Source organism: Pyxicephalus adspersus, chromosome 2, assembly GCF_032062135.1.
Source record: "Pyxicephalus adspersus chromosome 2, UCB_Pads_2.0, whole genome shotgun sequence".
NCBI lineage: Eukaryota > Metazoa > Chordata > Amphibia > Anura > Pyxicephalidae > Pyxicephalus > Pyxicephalus adspersus.
In genome coordinates this window covers 160,206,784-160,223,414 of record NC_092859.1, presented here as the reverse complement: position 1 = coordinate 160,223,414, position 16,631 = coordinate 160,206,784, and the positions used below count along the sequence as shown (strand labels likewise).

Genomic DNA, 16,631 nt, shown 5'->3' with positions numbered 1-16,631 from the left:
GAGGAAGGAGGTCCTGATTCCTCTATATAGATAGAATTGTGGGGTCACCATCACTAGAGGGGTCACCAGCAGGGGGAAGGAGGTCCTGATTCCTCTATATAGATAGAATTGTGGGGTCACCATCACTAGAGGGGTCACCAGCAGGGGGAAGGAGGTCCTGATTCCCCTATATAGATAGAATTGTGGGGTCACCATCACTAGAGGGGTCACCATCACTAGAGGGGTCACCAGCAGGGGGAAGGAGGTCCTGATTCCCCTATATAGATAGAATTTTGGGGTCACCATCACTAGAGGGGTCACCAGCAGGAGGAAGGAGGTCCTAATTCCCCTATATAGATAGAATTGTGGGGTCACCTTCACTAGAGGGGTCACCAGCAGGAGGAAGGGGCTCCTGATTCCTCTATATAGATAGAATTGTGGGGTCACCATCACTAGAGGGGTCACCGGCAGGGGGAGCGAAGACCTAATTTCTCTATGTCGATAGAATTGTGGGATTAATAGCGGGGGCATCAGCAGAATGAAGGTGGTCCTGAACTCCAACAGTCAGGAGGAAAAATCAGAATTAATCACAGAAAGTATTATTTTATATAAAGAGTAGTATTTCCTAAAACGGATTTCCATAGGATGAAGGAAATCAACCAATGGTTAATGAATTTATACATGCTTGGGACAAACACCAATCTTTTCTTTGTGAAGGGTGTAGGTTACAAAATCAAACAACCTAAACAAAATAAAATCCCCAAATCTAAGAGCAGCAGACTGGAAGGACTGCCATCAAACGTCTACATTTCCATCCAACCGCTTTAGTATCCGACAATGTTGTATTTTATTATTGTGTTATTATTTTGTCTGGTATTTACACAAAAGGGGGTATATATATATATATATATAACAAAAGTTTTTGCTAACCCATAAACTTTGTATTTATCATGCAGATCAGAGTGACAGTTAGACATTTAATCAATTCTGGAAGCACACATGTTGATGTCTGAGTGAGAATGGTAGAACCCTCCATATGGCGTTTTGTATTATAAAGTCACAGCAACTTGTGTCTGCTTACCACATGCCCAGATATCCACCGGTTTTCCATATGCCTCTTTTCGGAGCACCTCTGGGGACAGGTACCCTGGGGTTCCAGCAAAACCTGGCACAGAAAGAACATAATGAGAGCCCGCTCGTACCTCCAGCTGGCAGGAGTTTATACTGAGCTGTCTGCCAGGGGATTGTTTCATGTACTCGCTTAGGAGAAATGAAGCATGAAGGATATTTCCTGTGTTCTGAATTATAGACACATCTCTTGTTTTATCCAATGAACTTTGAAGACCTTTCAATGAAAATGAAATCTACCAAGATACCCCCTAATAAAGATCTGACAATTTATACCCACAGAAGCAGTTACATCTTGGGAAACATTAAGTCTTGTTTAGAGCAAAACTTATTTCTAAATGGGTTCAGCAGCCGCAATGGGTTAATTCTCAGTTACTGCTCATTGACCTAATTCCCTAAACAAAAATCAATCAATCCTAACAAAACCACAACTGCTACTACTCTATTCAAATTGTTTTTTGTTTACAGCAGAATTTAAATGAAAGCAGCATTACGATATGACTTATTGGTCATTCAAATGTTAGTAAGTGTATGGCTTTAATTAATTAGTAATTTTATAGTAGTAATATCAGACATGATTCCTAAAGCTTTCATTTAGACAAATCATCAATAAATATTGTAAGGCCAAAAAACAATATTTCTGTTTCTTCTTTACTTTTATTTGGATCTGATGTTGCTTCAGTTGGTTAGATCTCAGTTCATTAATGGTTTGTGGCAAAAATGAGATCATGTGAACGAAATATACTGAATGATCAGTTTGTCCTCCCTGATGACATGGGCATATTGCAAATTGACAATGCCAGGATTCACTGGGATTAAATTGTATTGAGTATTTTCACACATGGATTGGCCAGACCTTAACCCACTGGGACTCTTGTCTTCATTTAGACTTCTGGGATGTGCTGAAACAGTTATTCATGGCCATAAGAGAAATGTGAATAAATACACAGAACACCACAGCATTGTGTATATGGGGCTGCAGACCAGAGCGCCCATGATGACCCCTAACTAGTGGCAAAAGCACTATAGTAGGCATGCAAAACTGGGCCATGGAGCAATGGAGGAAGCCATCCTGCTCTGATAAATAAAGTGTTCGTTTAAGTCATGTACATGTGTGTCGTTTACCTGGGGAAGGGATTGCAGCAGGATCCACTGTGGGAAAAAGGCAGATTGGCAATGGGACTGATTTATTAAAGTTCTCCAAGACTATCAATGAAGAATCTGGGTGATCCAGCAAACCAGGAATTGATTTCATAAAATGATTTCTTATTATTTAGCAATTGTTTTCAATCCTTGACAAGATCCAATACAAGTTTAATAAATCAGGCTCATTGTGTCTTATTGCTGCTAATACCTTTCTGGCTGAACAGTGTACACCATAGGCCTTGATGGTGAACCCTACACATTCTCCACCTCTTAGGAAAATGTCTCTTCCCCGTCTCCTGAAGCATAATGCCTGGCACGTCAATAAACTACCATTAGTTCCAGAAATATTTTATGCGGGTGACTAAACAGATAACCTTGTATTGACCAAATGTAAACATCGACAATTTCCCCTTGGATTCCCACACTTACCAAACCAGGCCTGCTGGTCTCCTTGCACCTCTATGGCCAGGCCGAAATCCGCCAACTTGACAGCAGCTCCTTTGCATTTACTGGCAAGGAGAAGGTTTTCTGGCTGTTGTTAACAGAAATGTGGTTAGTTGCATTGCCATATGATCTCTGTTTATTGCCTCCAGCTTACAGTCACCCAGGGGGGATAAAGTGCCCTTTATAAAGGTGACCAGACTTAGGTCTGTATGAATTGAGAAATGATAACAGCATGACGCTGCTTTGCCTTTGCTGCAACCTGGTGAGGTCTGGTCACCTTACTTGTATCAGACGGCATGGTCTCCATCTCTTCTACCTGCTAGTCGCAGATCTCTCATAAAAAAGATTTGAGCACTAATATAAAATTGTCTGTGGTGCAGTTTTACTGGGAATCCTATCCAGACTTTACATGAACCAAGTAGACAACTTCTGAGGCATAGGTATGGGTTTACCTTTAACTTTGCTTATATAGAGAGATATTTCACGGAAGTAGTCAGGCTTTAGTCACACAGAAATGCATAGTGCTTTCAGGTGCTTCTGAGATGCTTTGACATCCATTCAGATGCTTAGATGTTCTTTATTCAGAGTGGCTTGTGTGATTCCCATGTTCCTAATCACTTACTAACTTCATAAAAGTGTGGAGGCAGCATGGGATTGGGTAAGGTTAACTATATGTGAATTGTCATGGCTAGTTTGTGAGGGTGCAAGCTCAATGACTTCCCGATCCTTTCTTTATTTGGGTATTTGCTACTTTTTAAAGCATAATTACATAAAGGGGAACACACAAGAAAACCTGTCAACTCCCTACTCTCCATGTAGTTTTCCTATTTGCCTCTGTTCTAATGTATTATAATCTTTGTATAAAAAACACAATTCTACCTTTTTGATATTACATCTTGGCTGGGAGCAGCCTTGTTTTATGGTTGGGTCATATTCTGTTCAGAGAGTAAGCTGCACAAAAAAGGCATTATGTAAGTTTCTCATTGTCAGTTCAGTCTTCCTGGTCTGTTTTCTTTCAATTAGAAGCTTATCTCCTGCTCTACCCTCATGAAAGAATCACAATGGAAAGCTGAGATGGCACGAGCTCCTAGGGAAGGTGAGGCTAACACAGTATAACTATTCCGGGTACTTAGTTGTAAAAAAGATGCTAATGGCGTGAAAAACCTATTGGAGCTGAGAGGACAATTTGACTTTAATTCTGTCTCTCAGGACATCCTAATCACACATGTTGGAAATGGTTCACTAGCTTCCTAAATGGTAAAGCAAAGGTTTCATTGCAACCCCACAGACTGCAAGGGCAAGGCAGGAATTTCATATGCTTTTGTCCTACAGGCTCTGTTTTAAATGAACCTTTTCAACCTTTTAAAAGTAATGGAACAGACACAGCGGGGTATTTGTTATCAGCCTGGTCTGAGCTCAGCCCAGAAGTCATTACTTCGGTTAGCTGAAACTAAATCCAAGAGCATAATAGTTTCCTGGATAATAAAAGCAATGGCCATGACCTTGCAATACATTCTTTTCAACAGGACTTATTTTGTCTCACAGAATCATGGTAAAAGTTCCACATATCTATGTATATTCCATGTATGTTCTGTGATCAGGCAACTCAATACAGTGTAATGAAAAACACAGATCCTTGTAACAGGAAACTAGTCTTGTATACGGAGCAGCCATGAATGATCTTTACATTTGTTGCTGAATTATAGAAGCTGAGCTCTAATCTTACTGCAGGCCTGCCAGGTAAAATCTCAGCACTCTGTAATGATAGGGAACATACATATTGTACTCTGAGATCTCAGCTGCCATGGCTTTGGTCACATGGGGAAAAGGGGAGGTCACATGGTGTTTCTTTATGGCTAAAGAGGGGAAGTTTAGATCCATGTTAAACTAGAAAAAATATAACACCGCATTTTTGTCATTATTCTATTAAAGTAAGGAGCTAGCAAATACTTAATTTGCAACCTGGTGCCTGGAACCCTTAGAAATGTTGTTTTAGCTGACTCCACACCTTCATTCTACAGAACAAGGCTTGTTACAATAAATCATTGGAACTTTTATTTTTCCCTGGCGACTATCTCAGTTGCCACACACAGGGTAACTTCTGGGTGGGGGCAGAAGATTCACATATTGCCGTACAGTTCAGTACATCTGTAGTATCTGCAGAAGGGTTTCTTATCTCTAATGCTAATATTATAAATAAGCTTTACATAGCTCTGTGACTAGCACCTCTTTTTTAAAGCCGAGGCTGGGTGGCACAGATGGCAGAGGCGGGTAGGTTTTAGAGAGATGGTGAGCATACTGTTGCTGAAGTCTGGGAAATTCTGAAAGGATGGAGAAGACTGGTATAATGGTGGTGTAAATACAAATTGATCCTTGAACCACTGATTACATATAAGAAACATGGATGTGTATACTTTGGGCACTAAACCACGCAGAATAACACAAAGTAGAAATAACTGCCCTTGGCATGCCATGCACCCCCAAATTAAGCTGCTTTCCCAGTCCGAGCCTTCACATGCCATATTAATCACAACTTTTTCCACTGTCCACAAAGCCAGAGACAACTCGCCACCAGCATGCAGGCAACAAACCAACAGCAGGCTTGCATAGGGTGGAGCGATGGGAAGATGGCTAGCCTGGCATGCACATGGAAAAGAGATGGTATGGGGGGGGGATACAAAACTCACCTTGAGGTCCCTGTGGACAACCCCCATTTGGTGGCAGTGGAGGACTGCTTCAAGAATCTGCTGGATGCAATGACTGCGTGCAAACAGCAGGGGGGGCATTAGTAAGATCTGTGTGCACCCTGCGAGCTGATGGAGGAGGGGAGGGGTGGGAGAGAAGGGAAGGGATGTCTGCCAACCAAAATTAACCATTGCAAAGGATGGCGTCTAAAAATCCTTGTGTTCAGATAAAGTATTAATTGCCCTTGAATGTTACATACATTCACATTTTTACATGCTCATTTCACCAATACTCTTCTTTAGACATTTTTTACCTTTTTTCGGTATACATTTTCTCTTGTAAGCATACTGGAATCACATGACTGTAAATGTATTGGATGGAAGCAATACCAAAATATATGGAAATAATGCCACACTTCCCATGCTTTCCATGCTGAAGTGACCTATCGTGCGGATTGATATCCAGGAATTGTTCAGAATAACCGGCCATGATAGAATTCTATAATCCGCCATTTCTGGCCTCTCCTTCTACCAGGATTATTCATTGGCTTCAGATATTTCTAAGTCATTCAGCTGCAACAACTATAGAGGACTTTAGACTTTCCTACAGAGTTAGTTAGCGGGTTCAAAGAAGGAAACTGGAAATTTATTAGACGAAGAAGCCAGCATTGTAATGACAGCCCCTGTATTTCTCTCATGACAGGTTCACTTTATCATATTTTGCTTTTATTTTAAGAAATCAGATAATGATGATGAGCTGTTTTGCAAAACCAAATAAATATAATTTTAAGGCGGCCAAATGTGAGGTTTTGCACAAAAAACTTCCAGCACCATTATTATTGAGGCCTTTGAAACATTGAAACCCAATGTACGGATATGCAGGGAAAAAGTATTTTTACATCAGAAACACACCCCAACATCCCCCTTCTATTGCCTGTGTAAAACCTATAGAATGCCAATGGACATATCCCAGAGTCTGTACCAATCTACTAGAATGTGACTGAGGTCCTTTTGTATGGAAATCACAATGTGCGCAGTCATATATTATACAAAGCAGTCATCTAATAAAGATATAATGTGCGCTGCTATTGTTTAGTTTCACCTAATATTCTATATAGTAATTATTATGTATATTCAGCACAATGATTGCCAGACAACGCTAATTTGTAATGATGTACAGAGACACCGAATGAAGTCTCTTACAATGAGAAGCTAATAGGTAAATCTGTGGGTGAAACAGACAATATATTAGGTAACATTGCTAATTGATGAATTATTTAGAAATGATTTATGGCAAAGAACAATGATTTAATATTCTGGTTTTGGGTAATGGATTTCCTGCATAATAAATGTTCTGTACCTGCATGATACATCGGCTGTATCCCTAATGGCATAATGGGATATAATAAAGAAAAACTCAAGGTAAATACAAAAGAGCCCCTCTAATTTACTTCAGAACTTTTACATCAGTTCCAAAATGATGTCTTTATATTACCTCCCCGTAATCCTATGTACAGCAGAGCTCACACTAATTAAGATGCTGGTGCAGTATGATAATCCAGTCAGATTGTACTTTAAATATACATAAAATTGATTAAATATATATAAAATATACAGAAAAATAAATTACCAGTACTTTTTTTAAATTAAATTAAATTTAGCTGGTAAAGCACCTTTGCCAGAATATTATTCAGCCACTCGCAGGTTTGCTAGCTGTGCAATATGTGGACTGGCATTGCCTTTGTTTGTCTTACTACTACTAATATTAGAGTCAGACACTGGTCATATTTCCTCCTTCAGACCCATAAGTGTAGGGACAAGACTTCTTCTTCAAAGCAGAACATCAAAAATATCCTGGGGGATACTGATCATGACTTAGATACAGGCGGGGGCCATTCAGTGCCCGTTCGTAGAGGATAGTACTGACAATGATCTTGTAGGACAGATTATTATTATTACACAGTATTTTTATAGCGCCATCATATTATGCAGCGCTGTACAAAGCCCATAGTCATGTCACTAATGTTCCTTCCATAGTCAAATAATGTAGTCTAAGGTCAATTTTTAGGGAGAAACCAATTAACTTCATTGCACATATTTGGAATGAAACCCAAGTACCCGGAGGAAACCCACACAGATACACGGAGAACCTGCAAACTCCATGCAGATAGAGTCCTGGCTGGGAATCGAACCTGTGACCCAGCACTGCAAAGGCCGGAATGCTAACCACTGAGCCACGGTGCTGCCCATGCTGATAGATACCCCTGCTGGTTGAGCTGCCATGCATCTCTTGGTTCTGTGGACTTTTATGAACAGTCTAAGGTTCAACCATTCTCAGCCATGGTTCAGTAGAACCCTAGGGAACCCTTGGAGCAATGTTTCTCAACCTGTTTAATATGGGGGAACCCTTGAAGTCATTTGCAGGGACCCCTTCCCATACCCACAGATCACAGTACATTGATGTGGTGGTCAGTGGGAAGAATTCCTCTTACATTGCTGGCCAGTGGGAAGAATGTCACCCTTACACCAGGCCATGTTACTTGGCAGAAGCAGTTACACCAATGATCACTTGGTGTGTCTGCACTAGTGTTAATCTGACCACAAATGTAAGTTTGGTGGGAAAAACATTTAAAAATAATTCATTCTACACTTTAAAAGGACCTGGAAAGCAGATATCATCTGGAGTCTAATATTAGGCAGGGCTTTAACATTTCAAAATGGAGTGGAGATTTAATTTAGGGCCAATTACAGGTCCCCTTCCCCCTACATGTTTAAAAGTTGTCCATATACATTCCATGTTCAGTGTTCAACCCAGAATTTTTTTGAAGCCGGGTGGGAAGAAATTGTAGGCGGGTGGCAGCCCCTGTATTGTGACCCAACGTATCAGTAATCATCCAAAAACAGCCGGGTGGTGCGCCCAGCTAAAAGGGGCCGGAGACAACACTGCGTGTTCCAGGAGACTTCCGGCCGGTTACCTGACAAACAGAGCCCACTTCCACCTCTCCAATCCCAATCTGTGGGATTCCTAAATCCTGCACAGAACCAACCTTTCCATGAAGCATTCTTCTAAAGCTCTGGCCATTAGGACGATGCTACCCTAAGGGGGAGTTCATGTGTGTCTGGCCCCATGATCAGTAGATAAATGACATTTGCCATTATTTATTCAGAAAGAAAACTAAATCCAAAGGACAGATGGACAATGACTGTGGAGGAGGACCCAGAAAGTAATGGGCATCATTCAGATTGAAATAATTGCCAGGGAAAATGTGGGCAATACAACACAAAGTTTCTTTTTTATTTCAAAGGATCGGCAGTCAAAAATATATTTTTCCCATAGGTGGAGTGGGAATTTGTGGAGCACCCATAGCTTATAAAATCTGAAAGTTGACAAAGAGGAAAGGGGAACATTTAGAGTTTCCCCCTCATGTCATTACAACCCATTTACATTGCATATGGCTGCTGGGAGAGAGTTGGGTTGTAAAGATATGCTCACTGGTAGCCTATGGTACCTAAGTCTTCTTCATCCAAATATTTCTGTATTGCCAAGGGACTACAGTTGCCTCCAATTTTGACTATTAGGAAATGGGTAATATTTCCACAGACCCAAAGAACATTTAGGGAAACTACGTGTATACACGGCAAAAGATAAATTCCAACTAATATGTGCACAGTGGGGCGGTGAATGTTATTTTCATGCTGCATTTAGTACACAATGCTTCCTACAGTCAGAATGCCTGCAGGTCCCATATTCATACCCTGACCTGCACCTCATTCCCCAATTCCAGATACAGCCGCCCTAAGGAACTAAAGATGTTTTCAGAATATAGAGAGTGTCCAGGTTTTGGAGGTCTCCAAATAACTTTTTAAGATAGGAGAAATTACACAATGTACTTGGTGACATTTCTTGTCTGCTGCCCGTCCTTACAATGTATACAACTTCTTAGTTTAACAATGACCACACAATTACTTTAAGTCCCTAAAGAGCTCATAGGTTGACTGAATTAACCACCTTCAATCCACATTAGTATAATTATATTTTAGCTCAGAGCTTTCTATAGACTTTTTGTATATTTTCAATGCCTTGCAACCTATGGACTGGAAGGAATATTGTGTAGTTACCCCTAATACTGGCTGTATGTCTGCTTTCATCGGGTGAGGGTGAATCAATAACATGATGTTGGATTGGTAAGATGAAGTAGGTGCCCTGTGTGCATTGCCTTGGATAACAAAGACCACGCAGGTTTATTGTGTAAGAGACGGGGTGATGTACAAAGTAACACAATACACAGACTCTTCAGTTTACATTTGATGTAGAATGATTCTCCTGTACAGATTGTGTATGAGCTGTGATTAGTTCTCCATAGTATAGGATAGGGTTTATTTGCAGACAGATGATAACATACTGCCATATCCTTGTATGTTTGGAGGATCCTATGTGATAGGGGAGCTGCAGCATCTTTAGGGCATATAGACTGGAACACTGAGGTCAGCGACATAGTCCAAAGATACAAACAGAGATCACAAAGACACGATATTGTAGCCAATCTGAACATCTAACACTACTGAGGTCTATCTACATTCCTGCACCTGCATGACGTACATACCCAGGGGGTACAATGCATTTCCTGCAGTACAATGCATTCATCACTCCACCCCACTACATTATTATTTCTGTGGGTTCCACACGGGTCTCATACTGTAAAGCAGACAAAAGGTAGAGATAGGGGACCAAGGATGGAGATTAGGAGGGGAGACATATATCGCTGCCAACCCTCCCAATTTCCAGGGGGCAATCAAGGAATTTTACCATTGGAAATTTCTAGCACTCAGCTCCATGTGTGGCAAAGTCCATACAATGTATTGTGTTGAAGAATTGTAAAAACTGATTTTATGAACCAATTACAGAGATGTCATCTAATGAAAACATTGCAAGACTGCATTACTCCAAGACTGAGACTGGAAGATGTATAGAGAGGGATAGATAGATAATAGATGGATGGATAGATAGATGGATAGTATGAGGGATGGATGGATGTATTGATAGATGGATGGATGGATAGAGGGATGGATAGTTAGAGAGATGAATAGATGGATGGAGAGATAGATAGATGGATAGTATGAGGGATAGATGGATGGATGTATTGATAGAGGGATGGATAGTTAGATAGATGGATACCGTGTTTCCCCGAAAATAAGGCACTGTCCTATATTTATTTTTCCTCAAGAAGACACAATATGGCTTATTTTCAGGGGATGTCTTTTTTTTATTAGGTATGGTACAAGTCCACACAATACCTAAAACCGAGCGTCCTGCTCCTCACTTCACCCACTTTTACTTTCACTTTCTATGTCTCCCTCCATGCCTCAGCTTGCAGCAGGCACAGAATGACCGGGACCTGACCGGGGGAGCCGACCATGTTGATGGGGCTGCCCGTCTTCTTTACCGCTCCGCGCCCGTACGCTGCATAGCCACGCCCATCACTATGTCTTATTATCGGGGTATGGCTTTATATTGTGCAAATGCTTAGAAATCCTGATACCGCTTATTTTATGAGTATGTCTTATTTTTCGGGGAAACATGGTAGATAGATAGAGATAGATGAATGGATAGGTAGAGGGATGGATGGATAGTTAGGGGAATAGATAGATGGGTGGATAGTTAGAGGGATAGATAGAGGGATGAATGGATAGATGGATGGATAGTTAGAGGGATGGATAGATGGATGAATAGTTAGGGGAATAGATAGATGGGTGGATAGTTAGATAGATGGATAGTTAGAGGGATGGATAGATGGATGGATAGTTAGAGGGATGGATAGATGGATGGATAGTTAGAGGGATGGTTAGATGGGTGGATAGTTAGATAGATGGATAGTTAGAGGGATGGATAGATGGATAGATAGTTAGAGGATTAGACTAGATTAGATTAGGGTTAGAGAGCAGGTTTGGTGTATTTTGGAAGCAGAACTTTGTGACCTCTGACATTTGGTCCTTGGATTTTAGCGCACACAAAGCTTCTTTCCTAAGGAAAACAATATGCTAAGCGAAGTACTCCAAAGCCAACCATGTAAATTTTACTTTTTACTGGTTAGATAGCAGTAACATGAAAGCTGATTGGTTGCTATGGGTTACCGCACTTTCCACATTTCCATTGGTTTTAGCTTCTCTTTTTGGATAGGCCCAGCAGTGCAGTAGTTTGGGACGTGCAGACATGCGAAACGCACACATTATTATCAGCTGAGAGACACATGGAAGAGACAGAAGAGAGCGCAGGAGGGGGAGGACATAGAAGAGACAGATGGAGGAGGAGAGAGACTAAAAATAGGTGCCAAAGAGAGCAAAAAAACAAGCAAAAGAAATGCAGAGAGGAGGAGAGGGAGTGAGCAGAGGGACAGAGAGAGATGTAGGGGAGAAGAGAAGAAATGCTGGTTACACGCTAAACAGAAAATAATAAAAGAAAACGCTGCCGAAAATCAGTCGGAAAACGCCAGGTGACCAATTCAAGGAGTGAGGAGAAAGGGCTCTGAGTATAATGCAGTGCAAGTAGATATCATGCAAGTTAGATGCAAGTATCACACCACAGGCTATGCAATGCTTTGTAGAAGCCTCCTGCAAGGCTGCACACCACCCCATGTTCCCACGGGCAGATGTGCAGAGCTGTGCATGCTAGGACTTAAAATGCATCTGACTGTACAGTGCTCAGACTCTCTCTGTTTATTACATGGAAATACCCAAAGTCCAGGTATAAAGGTGATAACAGGCAGGTAGAAAATAGGGGGACAGGTGGCAGTGAACAGTAACAGACAATAAACAGAGAGTATTGTGAGCTCCGAGTATATGACATACAAGCATACATATATTGCAGGACAGGTTCCCCTGATGACCGGGCCGTACTGGATGAGAAGATGTATCATCACTCAGGGTAGTACAGACATTTCATGATGACTTGTATTGACATTTGTCATCCAGTAGATGGTGCTACGTCAGATCTTAATATTGGATCTATTATTAAAAAAATATTATAGAATAAAAAAAGCTGGTATAATGCAACCCTCATCCATTGCAGCTTCTGCAAGACATGGAGTTCCCCGTCACTTACTGACAGTACAGAGAGACATTTTGGAAAATAGGCCTTGAGGTTTCTCATACCTAAATATTAATCCTTCATGTCTTATTGTAGCAAAGAGATGACCTCCCACCTGGTGAATATTCACAAAACGGCTCCCTCAGTCATGTAGGTGACAGGTACCCTTTAATTGGCAGGAACGGTCCAAACAAGATATACATGTTTGATAAGGGACATGTTATCGATCAGAAGATAACTCTATATCTTGTAACAATTCCAGTCTTTTATCTGTACCTCTTCATGCCCACCTGGATGCACACACCCACCATAGCTACATACCATCACCCCATCTCCCCATGGTCCATGCATTGTTTCCCCCAGAGCCAGATGGTGTAGGGTGTAGTGAAGGGTGCAGTACCCAACGATGCGCCGCTTCTCACCTGGGCCCCCATGCCAAGTCCCCTTCCCCTTCAAAAATACTAACCTTCAAGTCCCTGTGCACAATGTCACAGGAGTGTGTGAAACAAACACTTTCTAATATCTGATGGAGACAGTGACTGTAAAACAAAACCAGCAGACCCACAGGGTACAGGGGCAATGATTTGGCACAGACAAAAGGGAGCATGTTGGTTATATGAAACATTGACATCAATGGGGAAGGAACATTTGTATTTGGGGGTGAAGGTAAATGGATATTCATAAGGATTGTACATAAGGAGTGAGATTTATAGGAACAGTTAGAGAAAAGTGTAAAAATACAATAGGAGTAAAGGTGAGGCCATAATATTGGGGTTGTATTATGCAAAGCATTTAGGGGTGATGGGATGGTAGACAGTTTGTAGGAGAACAATTTGATCAATATGCAACAACAAAAGGAAAAAAGACAGAAGGGAGACACAGATCGAAAAAAGGGAAGAAGGGACAAGAAAAACAGTGTCTTAACATCACAAAACATCACATCAGAAAAGGGGCAGCATGCAGGACTGTACAGGGACACATTGTAATACGCTACAGCAAAGAATGTCAGCCCGGGACTTCCATGGACTTACATAGTAAGGTAGTGAAAAGTGCAGTGACTACATGCAAATCAAGCAACGGCACAAAAATCAACCTGGTTCTTTGCACATTGTCACTGCTTTTTACCACAACCGTAATAAAATAACCCATTGGTGTTAAAACACAGATGTCACTATAGATTTGTCTAGGTTCTGCTGGGACTACAAAATTTGCTTACACTAATCTCCAATAGGCACTGGTGCAGAATTGGATAGTTTTTACAACAATTACCATTAGGTTAGCTTGTTTTTTAAACTGCTCTATAAAATGATATCTGTCATGTGAAAAGCTGAGAACATCCAAGGTGTCCCTCATACACAGAGCGGGACCATCCCCGAGGTAAGCAAGGCAGAAGAGTTCAGCCTCATAGATGTCCAAGAGCACCAACCTAGTCCTTTATTCTCCTGCAGTAAACCTGGGAGACAGCACAACCTGTCATAGCTGTGCACCAACCTGTCACTATACAAAGGAGGATGCAATCATTGGTGTATGATGGGCTCAGACACCCCAAATGGGGCAACCTCTCTAGATGGATGGAAGGGGCAAAGATGATACCTTGCCTGGACCTCCACACATTATGGATAGAATTAGTACATTTCCAGTGTTCAACCAATTCTGTATAATAGGCTCACTTGTGAAATGTCTGCAGGGAACTCCATTTACTGGGAGTCGTGGTAAAGATTTAAGTGTATGGTCCAGAAACAAAGATTTATTGGTGATGGTGATATTTTATTTATTAGGTGAATGTGAAGGTACAGAGAGGATTTACATATTTGACATAATAAGCTTCCACTGAAAATGAAATATCACTTGTTTATAAATAATGAGGAAAACATTTTCTCTTATACCTGCATTGAGTGCCATACATAACCCAGCACAGGACACCCTGAGCATGGTTGGGAGGGGGCATAGGTGAGAGGGAAAGGGGAAGGGGAAATCTAGAGAATGAGGATACCCACCTTGCATCTGCTTCACTGTAATATTCCCTTGCAACAATGTCTTCAAACAACTCCCCTCCTGTGACCCTGAAAAGCAAAACCAATAATTAAAGATAACTTAATAATTATCACTAGGCTAGGCATTGTTGCATTTATCACAATCCTTTCCAACAATAAAAGACTGCACGGTGAATGAATGAGCGAGCGCCTTACCCTGGGCATGCTCACCAATAGTGCTGAGGCAGAGTTTTCTAGGATAGTCCTTCAACATAGACACTGATCAAGATCCTTCTTCAGAACCATTCTGTGCAATCAGTACTGTGGGCTTTATTATATTTCCAAAACTCTCTACACTGCAACCCACACAGAGATCCATGGGATCAGCAGATCTTTACCACCTTTTAAACCTGGTACCATAATGCTGCCGGGCGAGTGCTTGCCATTGTATAGCCAAACCCTTGTATGCCTTCAAGCTCTTACATTACAGTAACACAAAATAATGTCCTCGCAGGTGTTAAATGGCCCCCTAACGCACCTGCAGGAAGCATCCACTGATCAGTGAGTTATATTAGAATAAATATAACCACAACAAAGCTTGTTAGCCCCACACTGCTAGGTTTAAAGTTTGGTTTGTCTAGCACTTTACTGACTCTTTTTACTATGTTTCTATTTTTGCAAAGTGATTTAAACTTTATACAAAGTAAAAAGACATAAAAACCTGACTGTATATCTATAGTCCCCTTCATTTCAGTGTTTAGTAAATGTAAAGGAATTACACCCCTTGTCTGTGTGCTTCGCTCTTATTGCGTCTGGACAATGTATTTTCCCCCTAGTACTCTTTGTACAAATGCCCCAGCTTGGTAATGTTGTGCAGGGATCTATTAAAGTCCAGCTACAAGTTGGATCGAGATCTTTACTTGGCTATTCCAGGACACTGGCACTGTTTACACCATTCTTGTGTAGTAGTGGCTTCAGGCTTGGGGTTGCTGAAAGCCAAATCTTTTCCTTAGGCTTCGGTTTTTGCAGACCTCATCAAGTTTTCCTCCAGGATTACCCTGTAGATATTCTTCACCAGAACATAATAGTCATAACAAAGAGATTTTATACTTAACGATGGTTAAGGAGATCTCTGAAAGTCCATTCTGTATTTCTGGCAAGTCCTGATGAGGGGAGATTCTGTAATATGTTGGTTGTATTTCTGTTGTTGGATAATAAACTGGGAACTCTCCTTGCAGATGGTTTGGTGCTTCATTGTACATTGTTTTATCAAAACCGCAGGGGGGTGCACCGGTCAGAGCCGCAGACCATGTCCCCGTACAGATCGCAGGCTCAGGGCAGTAGGTGGGTTGTCTCTGGTTGGCCGGGTTCTGGCATCATGACGTCACTAAAGGGGAGTGACACCCGGCTCCCCACGCATGTGCGGTCCGGAGCCAGGAAATTTAGTGGTCCGCTGGTCCGAAAAGGTTGGCGAGCAGTGATATAGGGCAGTGTAAACATAAATACTATAATTACTATATTCATAACTCACTGTATATTAGTGTGGTGGTCAGTGGGAACAATTCCTCTTACATTGCTGGCCAGTGGGAAGAATGTCACCCTTACAGACCTGAGAGGTGCAAGCTGCTCATTGCTCAAGGAACCCCCAGCAATATCTGGAGGAACCTCAGGGTTTCAGCAATCTTCCCAGCTGTACAATTCAAACTACCCCACACCCCCCCTACACCCTAGGGTTCCACATGTCTCTGGTGGCTAGGTATTGAAATAAATTATATATTTGCAATGTGTGTAAATGAGAATATGTAAAAAAAACATTATTAATGCATGTAAAGTTTAAAACTTTGTTTCGACATATAGTTTGCTTGTCCGTTGGAGCAGCTCTTGTTTGTTTGTTCATTACATTCTCAGGTTCTATGCAGCAGTTTCACTTTACTACCAGAAATCATCTGAAACAAATGTTAAGCAGAGAAGCTGAATAAGGCCGAGCTCTTTCTAAAACTCTAATAACCACCCGGCCGTTTAACCCGACCTTGGTTCAGGGTAATAACACTTGCAAAAAGTGTGAAACCCCAACTTTTTTTAGGTGGGTGAACAAACATTATATTGCAATCCGATTGTCATACATTGTATTACAACTGTAAGAATATACTTACCCGGTCCCCGCAGCTCCTCCGGACTCGTCTGTCCTCTTCC

The 16,631-nt window shown here is 41.4% G+C and overlaps 1 protein-coding gene across 1 annotated transcript in view; it reads right to left on the bottom strand.

The window, feature by feature from the left end:
• Nucleotides 1-16,631, bottom strand: part of LOC140324814 (calcium/calmodulin-dependent protein kinase type II subunit beta-like) — a gene marked incomplete in the record, with an annotated part of 87,135 nt that overhangs the window by 27,843 nt on the left and 42,661 nt on the right. Inside the window, 4 exon segments of the mRNA XM_072402934.1 lie at nucleotides 1,061-1,144; nucleotides 2,683-2,785; nucleotides 5,385-5,457; nucleotides 14,463-14,528. Coding sequence (XP_072259035.1) covers nucleotides 1,061-1,144; nucleotides 2,683-2,785; nucleotides 5,385-5,457; nucleotides 14,463-14,528 — 326 coding nt within the window.